Source organism: Parus major, chromosome 4, assembly GCF_001522545.3.
Source record: "Parus major isolate Abel chromosome 4, Parus_major1.1, whole genome shotgun sequence".
Taxonomy (NCBI): Eukaryota; Metazoa; Chordata; class Aves; order Passeriformes; family Paridae; genus Parus; species Parus major.
Genome location: NC_031771.1, coordinates 1,473,406 through 1,496,004, shown reverse-complemented (window position 1 = coordinate 1,496,004; position 22,599 = coordinate 1,473,406). Strand labels below are relative to the sequence as shown.

General features: G+C 47.2%; 1 protein-coding gene across 3 annotated transcripts; it reads left to right on the top strand.

The window, feature by feature from the left end:
• Positions 1–7,409: 7,409 nt before the first annotated feature.
• Positions 7,410–22,012, top strand: RASSF6 (Ras association domain family member 6). 3 transcript variants are annotated; one of them, XM_015625036.2, is made up of 11 exons: positions 7,410–7,574; positions 11,268–11,357; positions 15,209–15,287; positions 15,626–15,777; positions 17,397–17,488; positions 17,936–18,111; positions 18,208–18,309; positions 19,484–19,535; positions 20,064–20,182; positions 20,269–20,366; positions 21,059–22,012. In XM_015625036.2, the coding sequence occupies exons 2-11, from the start codon at positions 11,287–11,289 to the stop codon at positions 21,132–21,134; spliced, it is 1,017 nt and encodes a 338-aa protein (XP_015480522.1). In that variant the 5' UTR covers positions 7,410–7,574; positions 11,268–11,286; the 3' UTR covers positions 21,135–22,012. The 3 variants fall into 3 exon arrangements, with proteins under 3 accessions (XP_015480522.1, XP_015480521.1, XP_033369464.1); XM_015625035.3 differs by having other exon boundaries at positions 7,411–7,622; XM_033513573.1 differs by lacking the exons at positions 7,410–7,574; positions 11,268–11,357 and adding an exon at positions 15,054–15,077.
• The last annotated feature ends 587 nt before the right edge of the window (positions 22,013–22,599 follow it).

The following is a 22,599-nucleotide window of genomic DNA, read 5'->3' as shown; positions in this document are numbered from 1 at the left end:
ACACACAATTAGATTAAATGTTTCACCACACATTTTGGTGTGGTAATTATTAGTGAACAAGGTATAATACAGTAGCAGATAAATAAAATGGTTGCATCTTGTAGAGGCTTTGAATCACACATTTAAAAGCTTTCCCATTTATTTTCAGGTTCTGCCCCAACAGTGTCCAAACGTGGACTTGTATTGTGTCCTTGAGGATTGCTTTTTACAGAAATAGAACAAACTGATGCCCACGTGGCTTTCAGAAATGATGACAAAGAGGTACTCATGTTTTATTTTATGAGAAACAGATTAATTTCTGAAGTTACACTAGAAGTAACCTGCAGCAGCAAGTCCCTGCGTGCACACACAAACCACCCAGGAAATAGCAAGCTGCTGACTGCCTAACTGGGCCTTTTCTCTTGAAGACAAGTGCAGGGTTGTGTTGTTAGTCTGTTTTGAGGTTTGTGCTTGTAACGTTTTGCTGTGTCAGTTTCAGACACATCAGCCTGAACCCAGAAATTGTCAGGTTATCCTGATGAATCATAACGGGTCAGAAACTTACAATGTTTAATGAGGTGCCGTTCCACAGCCAATGCAAACAGTGTCTAACAGACAGGAGAGCAGCAGCTGGGATAAGAACCAGTTCCTACACTTCCTGCAGGTGGCCCAATGCTGGTATGCCTCCCAATACCAGTATCTCAAACATTTTATATCCAGATGATAGGATTCCTGTTTGTGTGATTGCAGTGTTTGATGGGAGGGGATTCTGTTACTCTCCTAGGAACCTACAGATCTGCAAGCTAAAAGAAAAGATATTTTCCTGTTCACATCAAAGGCAGAAGGAGCATCTTGCCCCTAGGACAGAACAGGCTACACTGGCCATGTCCATTTCTTGTTTTCTCCAGGATTCAGCCTTTTTGGTGCAGATTTTTTCCTTTAATAGTATTTGGCTGTTCTGGGAATATTGGGATTTCTCTTTGCAAGTGCTTCTTTAACAACTTCAACCAAGCGGGAGCCTGTAGTATCGTATTGTTTAGGACCAGTTCTCTTTCCTGTCATTGAACCATTGCACAGTTTGTAACCAAAACTGAATCTTTCATGCCCTTTTCCTGCTCTTATTGTGCGGGAAGATGGAGCGCTATCCCTGAGGATGGGCTCCGTTCCTGTTTCCCACGCACTCCTGCAGCCTCAGACCCTACAGGGGCAGTCCCTCGGCAGGGAACCACAGATGTGGGTGTCCACCGTGCGCCACGCAGCGTGTGCAGGGCAGCTGTACCCGCGTCCATCCTTCCCTGTTCCTCCGCGGGTCACTGCCTAAAGCACAGCACAGTGAAATGGAGCAACAGTGCCTCTGAGCGTGGGATAGTCGGGAAGTCAGGTTCTCCCCCGTGTATGCTTGAGCGGGGAGGTGTACGACAGCGGTATCTCCGCTCGGGACACCTCTCCCCCCGGGAACACCGGCACGGCTCCTGAGCGGGTGAGCAGCACCGCCCCGTGTCCGAGCTATCCCCGCTCAGAACACCCTTCCTTCTCCCGGGAACACGGGCACGGCTCAGGAGCGGGTGAGCAGCACCACCTCGTGTCCGAGCTATCCCCGCTCGGAAAACCCACCCTTCTCCCGGGAACACGGGCACGGCTCAGGAGCGGGTGAGCAGCACCACCTCGTGTCCGTATCTGGTACCGCATCCCCGGCCCCGCGCCCGGGTCTCGCTCCCCACCGTGTACAGCCAGTCCAGCAGCAGAGCCAAAATGTGCCCCTGTGGCTGGCCCTGGTCATGAACACCGAGTTCTCTCCACCCGAGCAGTGTACGTACTTCAGTACGAGAAGGTTCTGCTCTCACCTGGGAGCTGCCTCTGACATTTACTGCTCCGTGCAGTTCATGTTCCTGCAATAACTTCTGCACAACATTTCATGCCTGAAACTGCGTCCATTCCTGCACCTGTTAGAGCCTGTGCTCTCTGCACAGACCAGGGCTAGCACAATTTCCAGGTAACAATCCTAAAGACACTCTGCAGCTTTTCAGCTGATTGACCATCCTCTTGTTGGAGATGGGCTCTGCCACCCAGCATCCTGTGGTTTCCTGTGTTCTTTTTAAATGCTAGGACAACATCATCTCACAGGCTGAAACTGCATTCCCATTCCCAATGCATTCAGATTCTTCACTTGTAAGGACATGTGTACTGGCTAGACTCGAGGTTTTGCCCATGGGGCTGAGAATGACAGCTTCACTCGGATCAAATTCCAAATTAAAAGACACACCCTCCAAACAACTGCACAGGGAAGAATCTTTCCAGAATTTTAGCATCTCCTAAACAGATATTGACTTGTTTATATTGCCTTACACAGGCACAGGCAGAGCTCATAGTCCAGATCAGCTGGTGGTTTGATATTCCACCATGTTCCACCAGCCTCTCATCTGGATTAGTTTTTCCAAAGCATTTCTGTGCCAGAAAGACACTCAGATGTCCTCAACAATCAGACCAGAGTTTGGCCCCCTTAATTCCCATAAAGCCTAGCATAGTTTGGTAAATGTGGGAGCCAAGCATGAAAGAGGGGCTGGCCCTTCAAATTAGAGACTCCATTGTTTCCTCCAATGCCACTGAAATGCCACCGCCTCTGCCCTGGAGGGGACATATAAATGCCACCAGAAGCTCTAGGACCCTAAGAATTTGGGCCTTGAATATCTGCATGAGAAGAAAAATGTGATCCATACAATCGGATGCTTGGGAGAAGGATATGAAGGTGATGCAGTAAGTATATAAATTCATTTATTCCTGGTAAAATGTGCTCAACAGCACAGTGCTCCAAGGGGATATTTGATATCTCTAAGGGGTTATTTGATACTGTAAGGGAAAAGCAGCATTAAGGAGGCCAGGAGCGACACAGAGCAGGCAACTGCAGTGTCTGCAGGGTGATTTCCAGTGAGAAGACTGAGCTGTCTTGAGGAGTGTCTGCGTCAGAGCACGAACTTTCTTAGTGAGGAGTCACAATGGTCCCTTCAACACCCAGCTCAGGGCAGAGCCTCAGTGAGTCAGCCTGATCTGTTCTGCTTTGCACTTTCTCCTTCTCAGCACCCTCTGGGCTCATGTTTTCAAGACCAAATTAAGAAATAAGTGTCATGGATGCTTCTAGATCATCTGCTCTGCTGTCTGTAAGATCTCCAATGCACAGATAGTACATAGTTCTCTCTGTGAACAATTTTTCTTATGCTTCAGTGCTGCTGTTTGCCCATAGAGGAACATTTTTAGCTCTCAGATGTGGCTGGTTTCACAGCTTCCCAGCAGCCTGAGGTATCAGTGGAGGGATTTGTGCTCAGCAGCACACAAGGCAGAGCCAGGGCACACGATGTGAGGAATGCCTGCAGCACACAGGGGCTGAGCACAGGAGCGTGGGCTGCTTGGGCATGCTCCCACTGCCAGCATTCCCCAGTGCCCACCAGCCTCTGATCCCCTGCTGCACACTCAGAGCAAAAACAAGAGAGGGCTGTTTATCACTCTTTTTTATTGCACTAATTGTTACAAATGTAAGGATCACTGACACTTATTTCAGCGTGTTTTGCTGCAGGGACAAACTGTCCTCTTGTCTGTACAGGAGACGCTTTGATGTGTAACGCTTTTCAAATTGCATATTTATACATAATCTAAATGAAAGTACCAGAAAAAATGACAGGTCATTTTGCAAGGATGTCCTAGCTGTATCAGGTGAGTCTGCCTTTCCAGGAATGTTGGTAACAGTTTCAGTTCAGGATCAAGATCTGAATCTTCCCCAGAACTCTAAGAAGTGACTGTTCAATTGAGGGGAGTTCTGGACAGACATTTTTTAAAGAAATAGAAAATAGGAGACAGTTCTTGTGATGACTTACCTGCCTTAAGAAAAAAATTGAAGAAAACTCATTGTAAATGGGAAAAGGGAATCAGGGGCTACAGTCACATGGCCTCAAGTGGTCATTTCAGAGGAGTGACTGAGCATAAAGGGATCCTGTTAGGAAGGCACTGGTGGATGTTTGTTGTGGGGAGTGGGAGGGTCTTGAGAGTGGCTGACAGAAGTAAGGGAGACCATGGGGTTTGTATCTTGAAGACAGACTAATCCAGACATATAGCATAATTTTCAGAAAAAAAAATTAAATATGGAGAAATCATGTTTTATGGACTTAGGAAAAATGCATATCTGAAAACCGTGAGTGTGACTAAGTCACAGTTTCTAAGTGCTGTGCAAGGTGGTTGGGTGTGATGAGGCAGTGATTTTACTCCTGGCTGAGCTCTAGCGGGAGTGACAATCTGTATTACTGTAGCTCTTTGGGACAGGGCAGTCCCCTCTGGTTCTGCCCTCTATGATATTTTGTAGCTCCAGGCAGTAAAAATCCTTGTGTGACTCTATGAAGTCCTGTAATAATAAATGGATGACTCCATGGGTGTGGATAAGCAAGGACAGCCACGAGGCATGACTAAAGGTGTTTCAGATGCTTAGGTCAGACCTGCCCTTCCAGCAGTGGCTCATGAGGATCACAGCAGTGACTCATGAGGATCACAGCAGTGAGACCTGCAAGCTGCTTTCCATGTAGGCAAAGGTCAGTGCTCGGTAAGTTCCAATTCTTGATGTGATACTTAAAGCCATAGCTGTTAATACGTGTGCTGCTGCCAACTTCAGCTCTGCTTTTCTATTCCTTAAAAACTCATGGCACTCAGATCCACCAAATGGTGTGTGTGAGGGATTATGGCCTATGACAGTGCCTAAGCCTCTGTGAGCACTGCATATTTCATTGTCTGAGCTAGTATCTCTTACCCAGTTTCTGGTTTCTGTGCTTATCAGTTGTGGCTCCAGAGCATGTCCTGGCACACAAGTATTGCTGTTGGTACTTGGCTGTGATGACAGAAAACAATCTTGCTAAGGAGTGTGAGGCCCTCTGCAGCCTAAATTCAGGTTTTAATTCCTTCATTTGTTCCTATGATCATCTGGTATCCTCTAGTAGCATCTGTAATGAGAATGAAAGAATTGATCACTTGTTTTTTAAGTTCTTCAGTTCTTTTCTGATGAGGCTGTCCTTTTGCATTAGAGTAGCTAGCTCAGAAATTCCTGAAAGAATTTTCTGTGTTTGAAGTTAACGAGTTGTCTAGAAATAGGTGTTTGCAAACAGGAGTAGGGATTTTCCTTCTTAGTGTAAAACAAAGGAATATTTTGAGTTTATCAAAGTCCTTCCACTGAAGTGCAGCATGTGTGTGCCATGGCAGCCTGCTTATTGTGATTGTCTACTACAAAAATAGAACAGGAATCTCTGTTTTTCCCGTTAGAGGTTCTCTCCTATCTTTAGCAGTGTGTTTGTTAATGATTTGAGGCCAAGTTATGAAGTAGCTTGACTCCAACTTCCAATTACTTATTAACATCAAATTACTTATTAATAATGCAAGGAGCAGGAGTGTAACACAGTATGTAAAGACTCCAGGATCATCACATTCCCTGCCTGTTCTAAAGAAATTATTGTTACCCTTTCACTCAAGAGGTGAAATAGTATTACCAAGTTATGACTTGTTCACAGATTTCCAGGGCATGCAAACTATGCTGATTATGAAAGACAAAAAATAATGGTCTCTGTGCATTGATTGTTTAATTTCTGTGAACGGGATCAAAGCCTTCTGCTTCTTGGAGTTGATGGTAAAGCAGTTCCTGCTCTGTGGCCCTGAAGACGTGTTTCCCCTCCCCATACCTGTTCCCAGCCTGCACTGACCAGCCCTTCCCAAGCACTCACCAGGTAATTTTGTGTGACTCACATGAGGTCAAAACTTGTCTGTTGGTAGGAAGAGTTCAAGGGTGAGAGACAAAACTAGAAACAAACCAGGGCCACGCTGGCCAGGCCAAGGTAAGGACCAACACATCTGGTCTGACTGCAAATGGGAACTGTAAATTTTTATTACAATTACAGGTTTCATTGCTTTATTGTATTAATTTCTTACTTTAAGCACCGGGTTTTCAAAACTTGGTTATAAACTTTAAAAAAAAAAAAGCTATCCTCAGAAACTTGAGGCTTTGTTTGCTTTTTAAGTTGCAAAGTTTGGGGTGAAAACCTGATTTATTCTTGGAGGGGGGGTGTGGGGGGTAACATCACATTCTGCTGCTGTAAGCCAATAAATACTGTGGTCTTCAGTCATAAAAATCCTTGGGTACCTCCTGGTGCCCAGCAGCTTCATGGTGTGAGTGTCCAGTGGGGTGGAACAGGTATTTGATATTATCTTGGGTTCAAGGCTTGAAGGGCTCAGGCTGCTTTTGCTCCCTGCTCCAGCTCCCTGATCCCAGAGCATCAGGCAGCGTGCTCAGGTATCTGAAGCTGGGACAGGCAATATCAAAGCTCTGCTTTTGCAGCAATTGGGAAGCTGTGTGGATTTGTGCTCAACTGTCCCAGCTGAGATGGAGCAGCTCCAGAGACTGAGCTCGGAGTGAAGCTCCAAGCCCCAGCACAGAGCTTCTGTGCTGTTGTGAAGTGAGCAAAAAGAACCTTGCACGTTGCTTCCCTCCAGTTTTGAGTGATCCTCAATGTTGTAAATACCAATTAAATCCTTGGGTCAATATTTTCAAGGTGCAAAGCCAGAAACTGCAACACAAACTTTAATCCCAAATACCAGGTTTCCTGTGGTGTGTGTTTGGCAGTGTGTCTGTCTCTGGAGAGAAGCATACCACAGGATAGGATGTGAGCAGGAATCAAATATTTGAGTATTTGAGTCTGTTGTGCCTCTCCCTAACATCAAATTACATAAAGCAAAAGTAACTTGATGTGAATCAGTGCAATAATACGGATGTGAAGGCAAATTCATGTTTGGTGTTTTTCTTGCTCTTCTTTGTTTCCCAGTAACTTCTTGTTTTGGGGTTGATCTGGTGAATGAATTATTTGCTGGAAACAGATGAGCAAACAGTAGGAGCTGGGAAGGTGTGTCTTGGTTCAGTTCTTTTTTTCTAGCTTAAGCATCTGCTTATGCAATTTACTGCTGAGCAATTAAAGTAAGAGGTGATGCTTTCCTTCTCACAGATGCAACTCTTGCCCAGTAATATTCATAAGGGTATTATACAGGTCACCAAAAATAACTGTGTGGGGTTAAGGGTTCAAGCTGTGCTGTCACAATTTGTCATAATGTCCTAAATCTAAATATGTACACTGGGGTGTGACAGACTGTAGCAGTTATTCCCCCAAACACCGAAGATGGGCATGGATCTGAGGGAAAGCGTACTTTATCCAGTGGATTGGTAAAGCGAGGAGGTTAAAGCTTAACAAGTGCTTTGGGCACAGGATGTTTCACGGTGTGTCACCAGACGATTCCAGGGAACCGGCAGGTTGTCTCCCTTTGTAAAGTTAGCGATTAAAGTGTTAACCGGAGCCTCCTGGAGGTGGAACCCTCAGGGCGGGCTCCTGTCAGCGCTTGGAGAGCGGAAAGTGGTAGGTAAATATTCCCGACGTGCACCGAGGTGCGGGGAGTGTCCCGGGCTTCCAGCATTCCCGGTTTGTTAAGCCAAGTAGGAATTAAGGGCTCCGTGGGTCCCACGCAGCAGCGGAGGTCGCTGTCCTCCAGGGCCAGGCTGCCATGCCTCTCTCACAGCCCGGGGAAAGGTGCGTGAAACTCCTCCCGTGCTTCTCCTGCTCGGATCGCTCGCCCAGGTGAGTGCACGGCGAGGCGGGAGCTGTTCTGATGTGCAGGCTGCGGCTCCGGGGGAAGCCAGGTCCTTCGCAGCCGCCTGATCTCCGGCCACACTGCCCTGGGGCTCTTCGGGTGCCGCAGGGAAGGAGAAATGCGAGCTCAGAATCGCTTGGCAGAAGTCTCGAAGCGGTTTGTGGGGGTGAGCTGAGATGGGAGCGGGCAGGCAGGGAGGGAGGGCTGATCCTCGGCGTGCCCGTGGCCAGCAGCCCGCGGTGCCCTCCGCTCGGCACGGCTGCCGTTCACAAGCGACACCCGTGACCTTGCCCGCTCTTCTCGGCGCCTCAAAGCGGCCCGGGCCGCTCGGCTGCCAACAAAGGAACTTCTGCTCCGAAAATGGGGTAACTTAGCGTTCGGAAGGGATGAGTGCGAGCCCCGCTCTAGCCATGCCTCAGGGGAGGGAGCGTGTGCGTCTCCTGCCTTGTGCCTGGCAGAGTTAAGGGAAAAGTTAAGGGGCCATATCCACGTAAACCAATTTACTGCTGGTTTTGGCAAATCCCATTCCGAGCCTGCCAGAGCAGAGGGCTTATGCTGTGATTTGTACTCAAGGAGTGCTCTTAATGCTCTGTACTGAACAGCTAATTATTAAAACAAGGTGTGAAGAAATCTGAAAGCTCAAGAAAAAAACAAAGCCCTTTTTTTCTTAGTGGAGAAAACAGAGTTGTTCAGAGTAAGTGCTTTACTTTAATTACCACCCTTTTCTTTGGTGGTAGGGACATCTAACGTAAACAAAAAGAACAAAAAAACCAAAGGGACCATGAAGTCCTATAACTAGAGTATGTGACTAGTAAAATTGTTCTGCTGCTACTGAGTTTATCTAGCTGAACAAACCTTACATTCATCCTTATAGAAACCAATCATGATTGCAGAATTTGCTAAATTCCAGCCACTTGTGAGTTTAGAAGATGACCCAGTTGGAGATGGTGTTGTGCCTATGGTGCAAAGCTTTGTGCTGCACAAAATATTCCATGTGTGTGTAGTCGCTAGCTGAGTTAACAGAGAGCTGAGACTTGTGATTTCTACAAAAGAAATGGAACAGGTTCACCCTATACTGACTTCCTGCGGGTTTGGAAGAGCTTTGGGAAGCACTGGGTCAAAATACCTTGGGATCTTTGCTGAGGTTTGGGGTTTTAGTTTCTCCAGCACTGGCAGAGGCTCTGTGTAGCACACTGCACTCTGCGGGCCCTGTATTAATAGATGGATGCACCAGAGAGCACATCCAGGCTGTTACACAAATTGAGGTGCTGCCTTGCTGCTCCTGCTTGGCTCAGTTCTGGATCCTGGGTGTCCCTCTCCTTACAGTCCTCCTCTGCAGCTGCCTTTTTTTATCCCTGTCTAAAAACCTGTGTAGCCATTTGTTCTTAACTTCTGCTTTGTCATTCCTGCGCTCAACTGTCCCTGGTCTGTCCCCTTAAGTAAATGACTTAAATATCACTGTACTGAATAAAAGGGAGCAAATCCTCTTACCTGCCTCTGCACTGACACTTGGAGTTTTTCTTTGGGAAGAAAACCCCACTTTTCAGGCAAGATATGAATCTTACAGATGAGTACAGCTCATTACATTTGTGAGATGTGTCTTGTGCCCTGACGTGTTGATGCTCTCTGAAATGTGCACCGGTCTGTTTTCCCTTTGCTTTTCCTAGACTACTCCCATAGTTGCAGTCCTCCTCTAGAGATGCTCAGTTTGCAGCTGCTGCAGTCTTTATTTCCTCCTGACTTTCCCCTTGCTTTCCTTTCTCTCCTTCACTTCGTGTTTCAGGCTTCAGCCAGTCTTCCTCCAAGCATTAGGTTTCTACTTGGTTAAGTCTCAGGCCAGCAGTTTAGTCTAGCCAAAATTCCCACTTTCCAGGTGTAGCCTATCAGTTTAACATAATGGTCAAGACACCTGTGTGGTACCAAGTAAGTCAGGAGATGGCTTTGAATAAACGACACAGGCAGATATGGTTGGAGTGGCTGGAAAATTAGCGTGGTTTCATTAGTTCAAATCTAAGGGAGCAACGGAAGAGACATTTCACTTCTGCTTGCTTCCTCAAAAGGACTACAGGGAAGTGACATGGAAAGCAGCAAGATAGGAGGTGATGGAAAATCTAACAGCTTTGTGGATTTAGGGAGCGCCAGTGCAAATATCCTGACATCTGTTGTGTCAGGTACTGGTGTTGGGGAAGTGACTGAGTGGTGGCAACCCACAGGTTTAGGGCTTGGCTAAAAATAGGCTCTCTAAGAGATGTGCAGCCAGAATGTGCCCATGGGAGGAGTCCAGGGAGAAGAGGATCATCTCTGGAGTGAGCTGGTGATGTGGAAGTGTTTGGTACGAGGCTGATAAACGCAGCAGATCACATAAGTGAGGAAAACATAGTGAGAACTGTGCCTCTCCTCAGCCACAGGAGAGAAGGGCTTTGGCCTGGGTATTGGGGCCGTGAAGGAGAGAAAGAGAAAGGCATTGGTGAAGAATTATCCCCATCACCACCCACTCTTCCAGTCAGCTCTTTATTTTCAGCATTTTAATGGCAGCGGGCTGATTAAAATCTGTTCAAGATGTTTAAGGCAAATAATTTACTAGGAGCCATCCACTGCATAGCAAAACACAGTGTTTGTCTCTTTTTTGTGTGTGTAAAGGTCACTGCTCTCCATGCTCAGAGATCAGCTTTTTCTTTCAGATGAATCATTTTCAGGCCAAATACTGTAGAAAAGAATGCATCCACAAGCAGTGAAGCGGTGCTGGAGCTTGCTGGTGTCACTGCTCTCCAGTTAATAGAGGTGACTTGGCTGTGCACTGCTCTTAACATGTTGTTTCCTGACAGGTGGGAGGAAGCTGAAGTGCACGTTCAGGTATTCAGGTGCCAAAGTACAGAAACTCCTCTGCATCTTGTAAAAATGGCCAGACATTACACTGACACAGGCAGCTGCTTCCCTTAGAGGTCTTAAGTAAATCACATAAAATCAGATTTCAGGGTGTGGCTACTGAAGTCATTTCAGAGGGAAAACCCAAGCAGTGTATTCCTCACACACAAACTCATGTCTGTACAGAAGTCCCTGGGCTTGTTTGGCTTTCAGGTATGTTTTTGTCTTGATGGATGTCACCCAAAGGACAAAGGGAGTGCTGCTCCTTTCCATGAGCTCCTGACAGAGCACTGCTTTCCTGGTGTGCTGCAGGACCCTGCTAATCATCAGCACTCCTTGCCTAGTTTTAGGAATCTGGATGAGGTGGTTTGCTGAGTCACGGTGTGTTTTGGTGACCCTGGGTGGATGCTCCATCCATAGTGGACACATGGATCCTGACCGGTACATGGGCTGCTGTCTCACACTGCTAACAGCTAATCCTGGAGTTGAAGCAGTCCTGAAACTGCTTGAGAAAGTCCTGCTAGATGACTTGTACTAGTACTTGGGATTTAAGGTGCTGTTATTTACTTGATGGGAATGGCTTATGGCTGTTTTTATTAGGAGGGGGAGATAATTTTGTATGAAGTGGTCAAAGTATTGTGTAGTGAGCCCTCAGCTTGAGTGTCCCAGCTTGTTTCACTTGGCCAGCTGAAGCTTTGTCCTTACTGTTCTATCTTTTGTAGTAGCAGTCGTGAATGCATTTTTACTTTTTTTTACCTTTTGCTTAGATTCTTCTCTTCTGAGTAAATGAAGAAAGTGACTATGAAGGCACAGCATCTGCCTTCTATTTTCATCAATGAGGAGAAGTTCATAACCAGGTAAATTATTAAAACCCTGAATATTTAATTACTTTTGTGCTTTCTTTCAAGTTATTCCACATTTATTCTTTGACAGGGGATCTTGTAGAGAGCTGAGCCTGTAGCAGCAGAAATCACTAGCACTTAGTTTATCCTACAGAACAGAGTTGGCCTTTACATGGAATTGAGAGAACAGAGCATTAAGTATTTGGGTTTGGGTTTTTGTTCCTTAAGGGGAACAGCCCTTCTAGAGGATTCTGGAATAAAACTACAAGTTAGGGAAGAAGACCCTCTGTCTTGGAAATCTGTTGGAATTGACCGTAAGTTCCAGAGCTGAGCTCTGCTTTTCTGCAGCTTGGGGTTTGGTAGCCCCAGATTGTGGGGTGTCTGTGCAGAAAGACTTTTGGGCTGCTAGCTCTCTGCTGTGGTCAGAGTCTCTTTCACCTGCTTGTAAAAAATGCTTGGAAGTGCAATCTGTCATTTGTGGGATGCTTTTCCTCAGTTCAGTGTCCCAGGAGGAATTTTTCTTACTGCTGCCCCAAACACTGAGCCACCTGGAATTTAGCTCCATCCCCTTTCTTATGGGATTGATTTTTCCCTGTTGACAAGAGCACAGGAGCTGGAGGAAGGGCTTCCCTTCATTTCCATCGCTCTTGGTCTTCCCATGGGAAAGAAACTACCTGTAGACTCAGCCAGGGATGGGGTTTGCAATGGAATTTGTTGTGCTGCAGTAGAGATTTCTTCCTGAATCCTGATACTTTCCTATGTGGCCTGAGCAATGCTGTTTTCTCCCTTTTCAAGAGAAGGTGGCAGGGCTTTTCCCAGAGCCCACAGGCAGCAGATGCATCTCTCCCTTTCTCTTCAAGAGTTGTTTCCTTTATACTGCTGCTAATTTGGGACACAGTGCTTTTGTGTCAGAGGTAGTTAAGGTGTGTGAACTTGGCGTGCAAAAGCGTTTGGAAATGTACCAAGCAAGCCATTGTCTCTGGGGCTTTACTCCCCTAGATCCTTGCCTGTTCATGTGATGAAATGTGCACCCCAGTTGAGACCTTTCTGCATGACAGCTATGGTTTAAACTTTGTTTTAGGAAATAAGTTTAAACTTTGTTAAGTGAAATAAGTGTTTCAAGAACCACTGACATTCCATATGCACTCAGGCTTGCTTCCAATGCAATTTCCAGACTGCCATCTCTCATCTGTACCTTGAATCTGCTGTTACACTACTTCTCTTCCAATTCTATCCTGCAAATCTTGCTGATGGGGCAAACTTGCTGTTTGGGAATTGCACAATGGCAGGATCAAAAGGCTGACCAAAGCTTGTGGGAGGATTTGGCTGGCTGAGCTGCTGCATCTCCAGCATAACTGCCATAAATATTCACAGTTGTGTGTAGGGCTTGGGCAGGAGAGGGCACAGGTGAGCTGTCCTGGGTTAGTGTTTCCAGAGAAAATCCAGCCTGGGCTCTGTTGTGGTTTACCACTGGGGCACCTGATCCTGCAGCTCCTTTGTGTCCTGCTTTTGCTACTGAACAAAGTGGTGAATCTGCAGGGCATGTTATGTTTTTGGGGTGAGTTGTTCTGCCAGTTACTTGGCTTTGGTTTCTATTAATGTCTGTGTTTGGCTGTTGTCACAAAGCTGCTTGCAATGCAGCAGCTGCTGATTTTCCAGACACCAAACTCAGCAGAGATGGCATCAGTCTCTAGCTTAGGGCAGTGGGAAGATGTGTTACAATAAGACTACTGCTGGAACTAGGCTGGTGCACGTATTTCCTTCTGGGGCAAAAAGAAGGAAAATGGTTTTTTTTCCCTTGCCTTTCTACTGCACAAGGACAAACAAGTCAGAGTGAGCTGCTGATAATCTCTCCCTCAGGGCTTTTCTAATTGCTTGTGTGGTTTGTCAATGTTGGTTGCACTAATGCAAGGCTGAAACCTGAAGGATTTACTTGTGCAGACTTCTGAGGAAGGTAATGGCAAGTTTTTCTAGACAAGGCAAGAAACTGTGTGAAAATCTTGGGAGCTTGCTCTGAGAAACAGAATCTGCTTCAGAGATGGCCCTTACCAGACCACTTATTGCTGTTAGTCTGTGATTTTACTTGCCTTTGCAGTCAACATGGACTAAGAGTAATAGGTGGGCCTCAGAGAATTGACCCAAGTCCTTATTTACAATCCATCTTCAGGGAGCTCACCTTCCCAACTTCCTGCTTGGAGAAAACCTTGTGAAATAACAGCTGTCCATAAAATGATTGCCAAATGCTGTGAAGTACCAAGAGTCTGGGGTTTGAAGCAGCCCTTGAGCAGGATCAGCAGGTCTGTCCCAACATCTGTCAGACAGAACTGCCTATCTCCTACTTGCCTGTTAATCATGAATTGCATCTGGAGCTTGCCTGCGTACGAGGCCACGGCGTGTGTGATCTTGCTTACCTGTAGCCAGCGTGATCAGAACTGGGCTGGCACCTGATTCTTATCCAAACCTATTTGCATTCCCTTCTGCTGGGATGGTCTGAATGCAGTCCCTCACATGCAGAGCTCACAGGACTCAAGGAACCTGTAATGAGCTATTTCAACCCAAGGGTTTTGCCACCAGTATTCTGAAGATTTAAGACCGAAGTAAGTTGAAGTAAATGTTGAAAATCCTAGTTAAAAGTATTTTTGTGTGTGGAATTGCAGTAATGTAAAGTAAATAATTTACATCCACAGAATTAGCAGGGAACGCAATGAACCTTGAGATTAGTGGAGCTGCCCTTGTCCTCGTGTTGCCTGCCCCAAGCACAGCCTGGATATGTTACCTGCCCTCCTGGTGTCCCTGGTTCCTCTCTGCTGTGTGGGCAGCCGGGTTCAGGGGAAGGCCACGCTCCTGGGGCTTGTCCCCGTGTTGGGCTCTCAGTTCCTCTGGGGCACTTTTTTATTTAAAATTGGTGGAGGAGTTGTAATAGTGTTTCTGATGGCACAGGAGTTCTGAAGAGCTTCAGCAGCTCCCTGAGGAATGTGTGGTGCAGTTTGCAGGTGCTGTGTGTTTGACCTGTGGGCTTGCTGTTCCAGCAGCTCTCACAAACGTGGAAATAACAGAGTTGGTGCCTGCACACATCACTGCGAGACAGGACACGAAACCATTGGAATCATTAGTCCATAGGGAAGAATTTGTACACTTCCATGCAGTTGTTCCCCATGGCTAACCACCTCTGCTGGTGGGAATTGCTTGCTTGAATTACAGTCTGAGTCACCTTTAAATGGTGTGGGGAAGAGTGTTTCATTCTCAATGGCCTTGAAGTACATTTCAATTAATTCTATCATTGTTCAGCCCTCCACAGCCTGAGCTGCAGCTGGCTTGTTGTCTTCACAGCTCCTTGCTTGCTGGCAGAGGTTCTCTTATTTTCCTTCCTTTCTCCTCTCAGCAAAGATGTGGTGCAAAGCTGTTTTGTTTCAAGCAGAGGGCAATAGAAATGTGAGACATCCTGTAGGTGTTTGGAGATAAGAAAAGTCTCTGAAGCAGTATTAAAAGTTGGAAGCCATCATGCAGGGAAAGGCAGGTTCAGCCTAGTTAAAGTAACCTGCAACACTGGTGTGTGGGGCTGTTGGTCTGTTTGCTTCCTCCTCATGACTGCTACAGAGGTGCAAAGTACAAGCTGTTCTGGGGCAATGTTATTAGGGTCATGTGGGACTGACTAAGTAATTTCTTCTGGGCCTTTAAAGAAGCAACTTATGAGCAACCAGGAACTTGACAAAACTTTACTCTTCAGAAAATGATGTATGGATCATGAATAAACCTGTTCAAGGATGCAGTGGGTAGCACAGTGATGGGGTGTTGCCCTGCCACGTACCTCCTGCATTTTACAGAGGTGTTAAAAAATATTTTTTTCACTGTCATCTTTATTCTAGAGAGCAGCTCAGTTCTCTTCTGAAGAATTATAACTCTTACTATTCAGATCAAGAGAATCTGCAACTGACATATAATCAGGTAAGGATTTAGGGGTGAGAAACTCCACTCATTAGTGCTCTCTTCCCCTCACAGCACTGGACTCCAGCGCTTGCTGTGGTGTTTTTGTTGCATGACATGTTCCATCCAATATAATAAACCAGAGCTGATTTCCTCAGCTGATCAGGTCAGCTTTGGCTGTTTTGGAAATTGCTCAAAACAGAGGTTACACTTCCCCAGAGTAATCTGTTCCAGGGCTGTCGGCCTCAGTGATTTCATGGTATTACTGTTTCTTTGAGGGGAGATAGATAGATTGTTATTAGTGGATTATTTTTATTCTGTTATTGTGCAGCACTAACTGCTTCACTGTTTCTCTCCAGCGGGAAGGAAGCCCACCATTCATCGAAGGAATCCTCTCAATCTTCTGGGGAGTGCGGCATCCTATCCGATTAAAAATTCAGGATGAGAAGCAGATTCCTGCTTTTGTGACCCTGAAGTCAACAGAGAATGTGGGGGTTTTCCCTACTAAAAGGTAACGTTTGGCCCTCAGGCTGAGGAGCTGCACGAGGCTGCTCTTTCATGGGCACTGGCTATTCCTGTACAAGGACTGGGAAATTGATGTAAATGAAAATACCAAACAAACCCCACGTGTTTCCATGTGCACCTGACAGTGGCAGCCCCTGCAAGGCCTCATGTTGGGGCACACACTCGAGCATGAAGCCAAGATCTGCTAGGTAAATGCTGTGGGATTGTCTGTCCCAGCTTACATTCCCAGGTGTGTGAGGTGTGGAAACATTGCTGCTCATGTGAAGTTCAAGTCAAGGAATGAATGTGGCCTTGTCTGTACAAAATTCAGTGTAAAAAAACCCTTCAGATGCCCACAGACCAGCTGTTCCAGCTGCTGCCAATGACATTTTATATCCCAGTGTGCTGAGCTCAGCTGATACAGGTACTCAGTGTATTTTTGTTTTGACCACTGTTCCCCCAGCCTTGGTTGGTGAATTCGATGAGCTGAATCTGAATCTTGTAATACAGAGGCAGTGTTAACCCTGAATGACTCCCTGATAAATTGTGTATTGCAGAGTTTATTTTTCTGATTAGTTATTGTCTCAGATTGCATGTGGGACGTGTTGGAACTGGGGATTTAATTCTGCCACCTTTGCAGCTGTGGAGTTCCAGCAAAGTCTTCCTCCCCATCTCTGGCTGTTGAAATGCAGGGATGAATTTTGACAGAAATAACTAGGAAAGAACTTGAGTTTTAGGCAAATCTGGCTCTCGGTTTACCTTGACCAGGTCTGCAGGGTGAACGTGGCACCCTTAAAAAACTCCTGACTGGTGGAAATCGGTATCCTAGAGTAAACATTAACTCATGATCCCAGAATCGTGGGGCTGCCCTGACATGCTCTAAGGTATGCAGAGCAGCTGGGCTGTCTGATCTTAAATGAACTTGGTAAATGTGTGGAATACAACCAAGATCTTGTTTGGCATGTAAATTGGGGGTAGCTGAATGTTGTTGGGAATATATATATATACATTCACGTGAAATTCACTTTTAATCTTGTGCTACAAATTGGTTTATTCTCAGTCAGAGCAGTAACTGTCTGAATACCTGATGCTGAAGAGTTTGGGCAATATTTTATGGAAATATTTTTTTGGAATATTATGGAATTTTATGGAAATGTTATGGTTTATGGAAATATTAACATGAATATAGTTTTTCCAAAAGGCTGGATGGATCTTCAGTTCAGCTGTTATTCCGTGCTATCTCATACCCAGCTGGTTTGGGGAGCACAAGGGGCTGTGTGTAAGTGGACCTGTGTTCTGTAACTGTTAAACAACAATGTATCTGTTTTGTGTGCCTGCCTGGTAGTCTGGGTGTGACTAATCCAGGGTGTTGCTGTAAAACAGATCAGGAATTACAGTGAGTTACGTCCTGGTTGATGTTCAACAGGTTCTAAATTGGATGTGCAACATCTGGGATCCCATATTTTAATACCTGATTTTATTATGACTTAAACTGCAATTACCATGCTGAAGTCAGTAAGTAGAGCAGGGAGAGGAATGTATGGCAGGAACCCTGGCCACAGGATAAACTGAAATCACGGAGTTAATGAGGAGCAGTCGATGATAACTCCGTGTTTGGTCTTTCAGGGGAATGACTCGCTGGGGAGAATTTGATGACCTCCATCACATTAGTGGGGATACACTGAAGTCTACAGAGGAACAGCCAGACCTGGAGCAAAGTTAGTGTTGGTGGTCTCATGGGATCAAAAAGTTCTGTGTTCTGTGACAGTGCAAAAGGGATCTCACACATCAGGCCTTCCCTACTGGCGAAGGGAAATCTCTTTGCTCTGTGTAATGTGTACTGCAAGCTGGGGAAACACCCACCAGCACCCAGGGCTGCTCAGGGGCAGCAGTGCTGTGCAGGTGACTTGCTGAACAGCCAGTGGCAATGAGCACTGCCTTTATCCAAGAAATCATTCCCAAGGGAACAAAAGAGCAAAGCACAACAACTGCAATCAGTTCTATTCTTCATCCTATGCCTGTGCTCTGTTCCTAACCAGCTCCACCCCCCTCCAAATAAATAATAAATAGTAAATAAAGCCCTTCACTGAGAGCCTCCTTCCTCTGGGGGTGCTGGCAGGGAGCAGTGAGCAGCCACCCGTGATGTGTGGTTTTATTCTGTCCAGGTTATCCATGTTACGAGAGTCCCACGCTGAGGGGGCAGGAGCTGGACTGTGCCACCCTGCCCCGGACCAGCAGCGATGCCGCGGCCGTGCGCAGGAGGACCAAGCTCCCCACCATAACCAGGATGGAAGTAGAAACTCACAGGTTCTCAATCAATGGCCACTTCTACAACCACGAGGTGGGAAATTTTGGGCTTGGCTTTGTCACCTGAGGGGCAGGGAACCCTGTCCAGTCAGTTCTGCTCACACCATGGTGCGACCGTTCTTGTTCCCAGACATCGGTTTTCACTCCGGCTTTTGGGTCAGAAACCAAGATAAGAATCAACAGCCAGATGAGAACCAGACAAGTGATAGAGCAGCTCCTTCGTAAGTTCAAGGTAAGTCTGCTGGCAGGAGGAAGCCACAGTGCTCGTGTGGCCGTGTTCTGGAAACGTTCAAACCGATGTGCACTCCAGCACTGCGGGAAAGATGGGGACTAACCGGGCGAGGATAGCGCATGGAGTGGAGTGTAGAACAAAAACCCCACACGGACAGTTTTAAATGCATGGGTTGGGTTTATTTTAGCGGTGTTCCATGGCTCTCAGAGGCCAGAGGAGTTACCCTGGGTGCGTGGCGTGCGGCGATGGGAGAACCGCAGGACGGCTTCTCGCAGCTCCGCGCCCCCGGCGTTCCCAGGGCGGGCAAAGGCTGCGCATTGCCCGTGGCGGTGCTGCCCTCCCGCGGACAGCCCCGGAACTGCGGCTGGAGTGAAACACCCGCGGGACAGCGCCAGCGGCTGCCACGAGCCTTCTCTCAGAGCCAGGCGTGGGGGAAAATCCCGAAGGTTTGAGATAAAAGGATTTGATTTTATTTTATAAAAAGGATTTTTTTTTGGCGCTAGCTCCCACCAACAATGCCGTGTGTGGTCAGGAGTAGCTTTGCCCTTTCTGCTGCGTGTTTCTCAAATATCTTGATTTTGCATGGCTGCTTAGTGTTTAATTTATACTTTAATGGTCTTAAACTTCCCATTGAACTTGTCTAGAGACTTCACTATTGCAGAATTACTTCACATGGTTAGTAAGACTTGTGTCTTGGAAGGAAAACAACTTCAAGGAGGAATAAAGAAGGGAATTACAGAACAGGGTGTAAAGTTGTAGGAAATAAATTGCAAAGTAAGTGTTCAGAAGCTCTGCTGTTTTCTGAATGTGGCTGTCAGGCACAGAGGGTAGGTCACAGGGCTTTTCCCTGATGGCAGCACACCTGCACATGATGGGACAAGTAAGCTGTGAGAAGCAGTTGAGGAGGCTGCAAGGAAACCAGGCAGGAAAGATCTGGGGTTCGAGTGTGTTACTGATTTGGGCAGCATGGGAATGCAGGGGTTGGGGCTGGCACAGGCACAGTGAACACGGCAGCACAGCTTTGTGTCTTACCCAGATCCAGTATCTTTTAACTCTTCCACAGACAGGCTCCCTGACTCAGACTTTGATCCAAATCTCTGAGCTGAGACAGGCAGGGAAAATGTGCTGAGAGGGAAGATCTGTGAGCCTGAATGGATTTTCTTTTGTTTCACAGATAGAAAACAGCCCCCATGAATTTGCACTTTATGTTATCCATGCATCTGGAGGTAAGCCAGCCACTGCTGCCTGATCACTTCATGTCTAATCATTCTGTGTGTGTGGAATGTATCCCTTGGAGTGACAGGACTCATCCCAGGCCTCTGTCCTTGTTTGTGCACCGTGTGTGTGGAGGGACATTCTGCCTTCTCAGGGACCCTTCAGAGATGTCTCCTCTGGAGAAGAAAGGCTGAACAATTGTGCTGTGGGCCCTTTCAGCTGACAGCTTTCGATTTCATGTACTGAGTTCAAAGTACTCATTGTTCAGCAGAAAAAGTTTACTTCCACAGCAGTTTACTCTTACTTTTTGAGGAAGAGGGAGATTTGATCTTTATTAATGGGAACACCTGGGACAGTAGGAGGGAACTGGGGGAGAAGTGGCACTTTAAATGGCACAATGTTAGGGACCTGTTATGTATCTGGTCATGGCACTTGGGTCAGCATAGGATCTGTGTCAGGATAAAGGCTCATGGCTGCAGGCAGTAGATAGAGCCCCTGTGGGATGTTCCCTGTTTTATAACATGGCTTATGAATTACAGAAAAGAAGCAGCTGAGGAGTGGAGATGTTCCCTTGCTGCACAGGCTGCTGCAGGGGCCCTCTGAGAAGATTGCCAAGTTCTTTCTCATGGATGGGGACGTGGAAGAGATCAGCAGTGATGTACGTATATCCTCACTTCTTACAGTCCATGGAATTTTTCTCCATGCCCGTAGTTAGCGGTGCCTTTCTTGTCTTCTCCTTGTTAGGTTGCTCAGTACATCTCATTCCATCTTCCGTTTCTGGAGTCGATTCTGCACAGAATAAATGAAGAGGAGGAACAGGAGATTCAACAGACAGTTGCAAGGTAAACAGACACAAGTGAGGTGTCACAGAGTCCAGGGCAATCTGTGCCATTGTGGCCTGGCTCATGAGGATAAGATGTGGTTGTAGCAGCGTGCTACAGCATCAGGCATGTGATGGGAAGGCTCAAGGGAGTGGGATGGCTCATAATCCTTTCCCTACCCTGTTGCTCTTAAAGACTCCAGAATTAATACTGACTACACACAGAGTGGGGTCTTCAGAAAATTTGGACCCTCAGGGGAACTTCTCTTTATTTTGTTTGCTGTTTGCTTTCTGAGCCTTTGACTGGTTCCTCAGTTTGTACTTGCCGCTGTGCATTCCCTTGACATGGATGAATGCAGTACACACGCAGTACTATTTCTGTTCTGTAGCATTTGAGCCACACCAGTGCCTGATGTCCCTTTAAAACTCGAGGTAAATGACAGGAATCCCCCTGGCAGTAGCTCAAAAGGCCCCACAAGTACAGCTCACAGGGACTCCCATACCTGTGAGTTCAAGAGCACTAAGAGGCTACAGCAGCCATAGGTCTCTGACTGGATACTGGGCTGATAGGCATGTTGAATCAAAGTGTCCAGGAAATGTTCAGAAAATACTAATCTTGCCTGCATTGGGAAAGTTTTCATTGCCATTTGACCAGCTCTCTGGAATTTGGATTGAAATTTTGCAGAGGTTATTTAAATGCATTCTCCCTTTCAGGTACCTCAGAGAAAAGAGCCTGATACGGCAACACCTTCGAAGTCGAAGTGTTAAAAAAACAGAGACTACGGTGTGATGGGCTGGCCCCTTGGGAACACCCAGGAATGGCCCCTCGGAGAGCCTGGGCTGCTCAAGGGGGCAGAGTCCTGCCTGCGGGCTGGGACTGAGGCTGCTTCAGTCTCCGGGAGTGCCAGGTGGGGAAAGGCTCTTCCCACCACTGACCCACTCCCGCAGCGCTGGCTGCAGGCAGGAACCACCCGAGGAGATACACTGCATCACCCAAACAGCAGATGCTGGATCTGACTTGGAACTTAGGCAAAAAATCCCCTGAAAAGCCCAAGGCTTTAAATCCTGCTGATGTGTGACCTGGTACCAAGAGGCTGGCGTAGAAAAATGTTGCAATAATCAATGTGCTGATAGAAAATATGCAAATTAAGGATGTGGTCATCCCTCTGTTCGAGAAATATTGTATTACATTACCAGAAAGCTTTTCAGTAGAGCCAAGCGGCAGAAGGTATTTATGTATTTAAGACTGCAGGCAGAATTTTCATTTAAGTTATAAAAGATCCATGCAAGATGCCTGAAATCCACCGGCTTCAGGCCGGTGAGTGCTGAAACTGCTTAAGCTTTGAGCTACTGTAAGAAAAACATAACTGGAAACCCTCCCACTTAGGAGCTGCCCTGCTTTACCAATGACAGGGAATTTACCGATGAAATACCTCGTGAACTGCCAAGTGAGAACTGGCCAAACACTGTTGGGTCCTGAAAGGCATCTCAGTGCTTACTGTTGGAATAAACGATTGTGTTCCTCCATGTGTTTTGTTTGAAAGGGAATTGAGAAGTGCTCCAGTCAGGGCACAGCAGCCAAATGTCCGGTTCTGTCTGGCTGAGCCGTGTTCAGTGCTAGAGCTCGAATTATAGAGATGTAAATAAAATAAATCTCTGCACACTTCATTCTCCTCCTGCACTGGTTGGCCGCTTCTCCTGAACTGGAACTCGCTGGTTGGGTTCGGTTAAACTCGGAACCGCTCGGGGGTTCGATCGGACTCGGCTCGGCTCGGGTAAACTCGGAACCGCTCGGGGGTTCGATCGGACTCGGCTCGGCTCGGGTAAACTCGGAACCGCTCGGGAGTTCGATCGGAGTCGGCTCGGTTCGGCTGAACTCGGAACTGCTTCGGGCCTCGGCCGCGTTCGGCTGAACTTGCGGCCGGTATTCGGGTTCGGCCGAGCTCGGCTCGGTTCGACTGAATTCGGAGCCGCTCCTAGGTTCGGCTCAGCTTCGGGCCGCGAGCCGCTCTCGTGTGTGGTCTCGTGAACCGGGCCTCTCTGCCAGCGGCGGCCGCTCGGGAACGGGGAGAGCTGGGATCGCTTCTCCCCGGGAATGCTCAGGGACCCAACCCGGCCGCCGCCGCTGGGGGCTGCCGCAGGTGCGGTTCTGGGAGCGGGCAGGGCCCGGCAGGGACGCGGGGCTGTCCAGGGCAGGGAGGGGCTGTTCGGCTCTGCCGGGGCGAGCCGCGGGCACGGGAGCCGAGCGTGCGGCA

Excerpts from the sequence above, each read along its gene's own strand:
- RASSF6 (XM_015625036.2), top strand. The coding sequence starts at position 11,287 with ATGAAGAAAGTGACTATGAAGGCACAGCATCTGCCTTCTATTTTCATC. Across the intron at positions 15,778-17,396 it reads GGGGTTTTCCCTACTAAAAG|GGGAATGACTCGCTGGGGAG; the intron begins GTAACGTTTGGC and ends TTGGTCTTTCAG. Across the intron at positions 20,367-21,058 it reads ATTCAACAGACAGTTGCAAG|GTACCTCAGAGAAAAGAGCC; the intron begins GTAAACAGACAC and ends TCTCCCTTTCAG.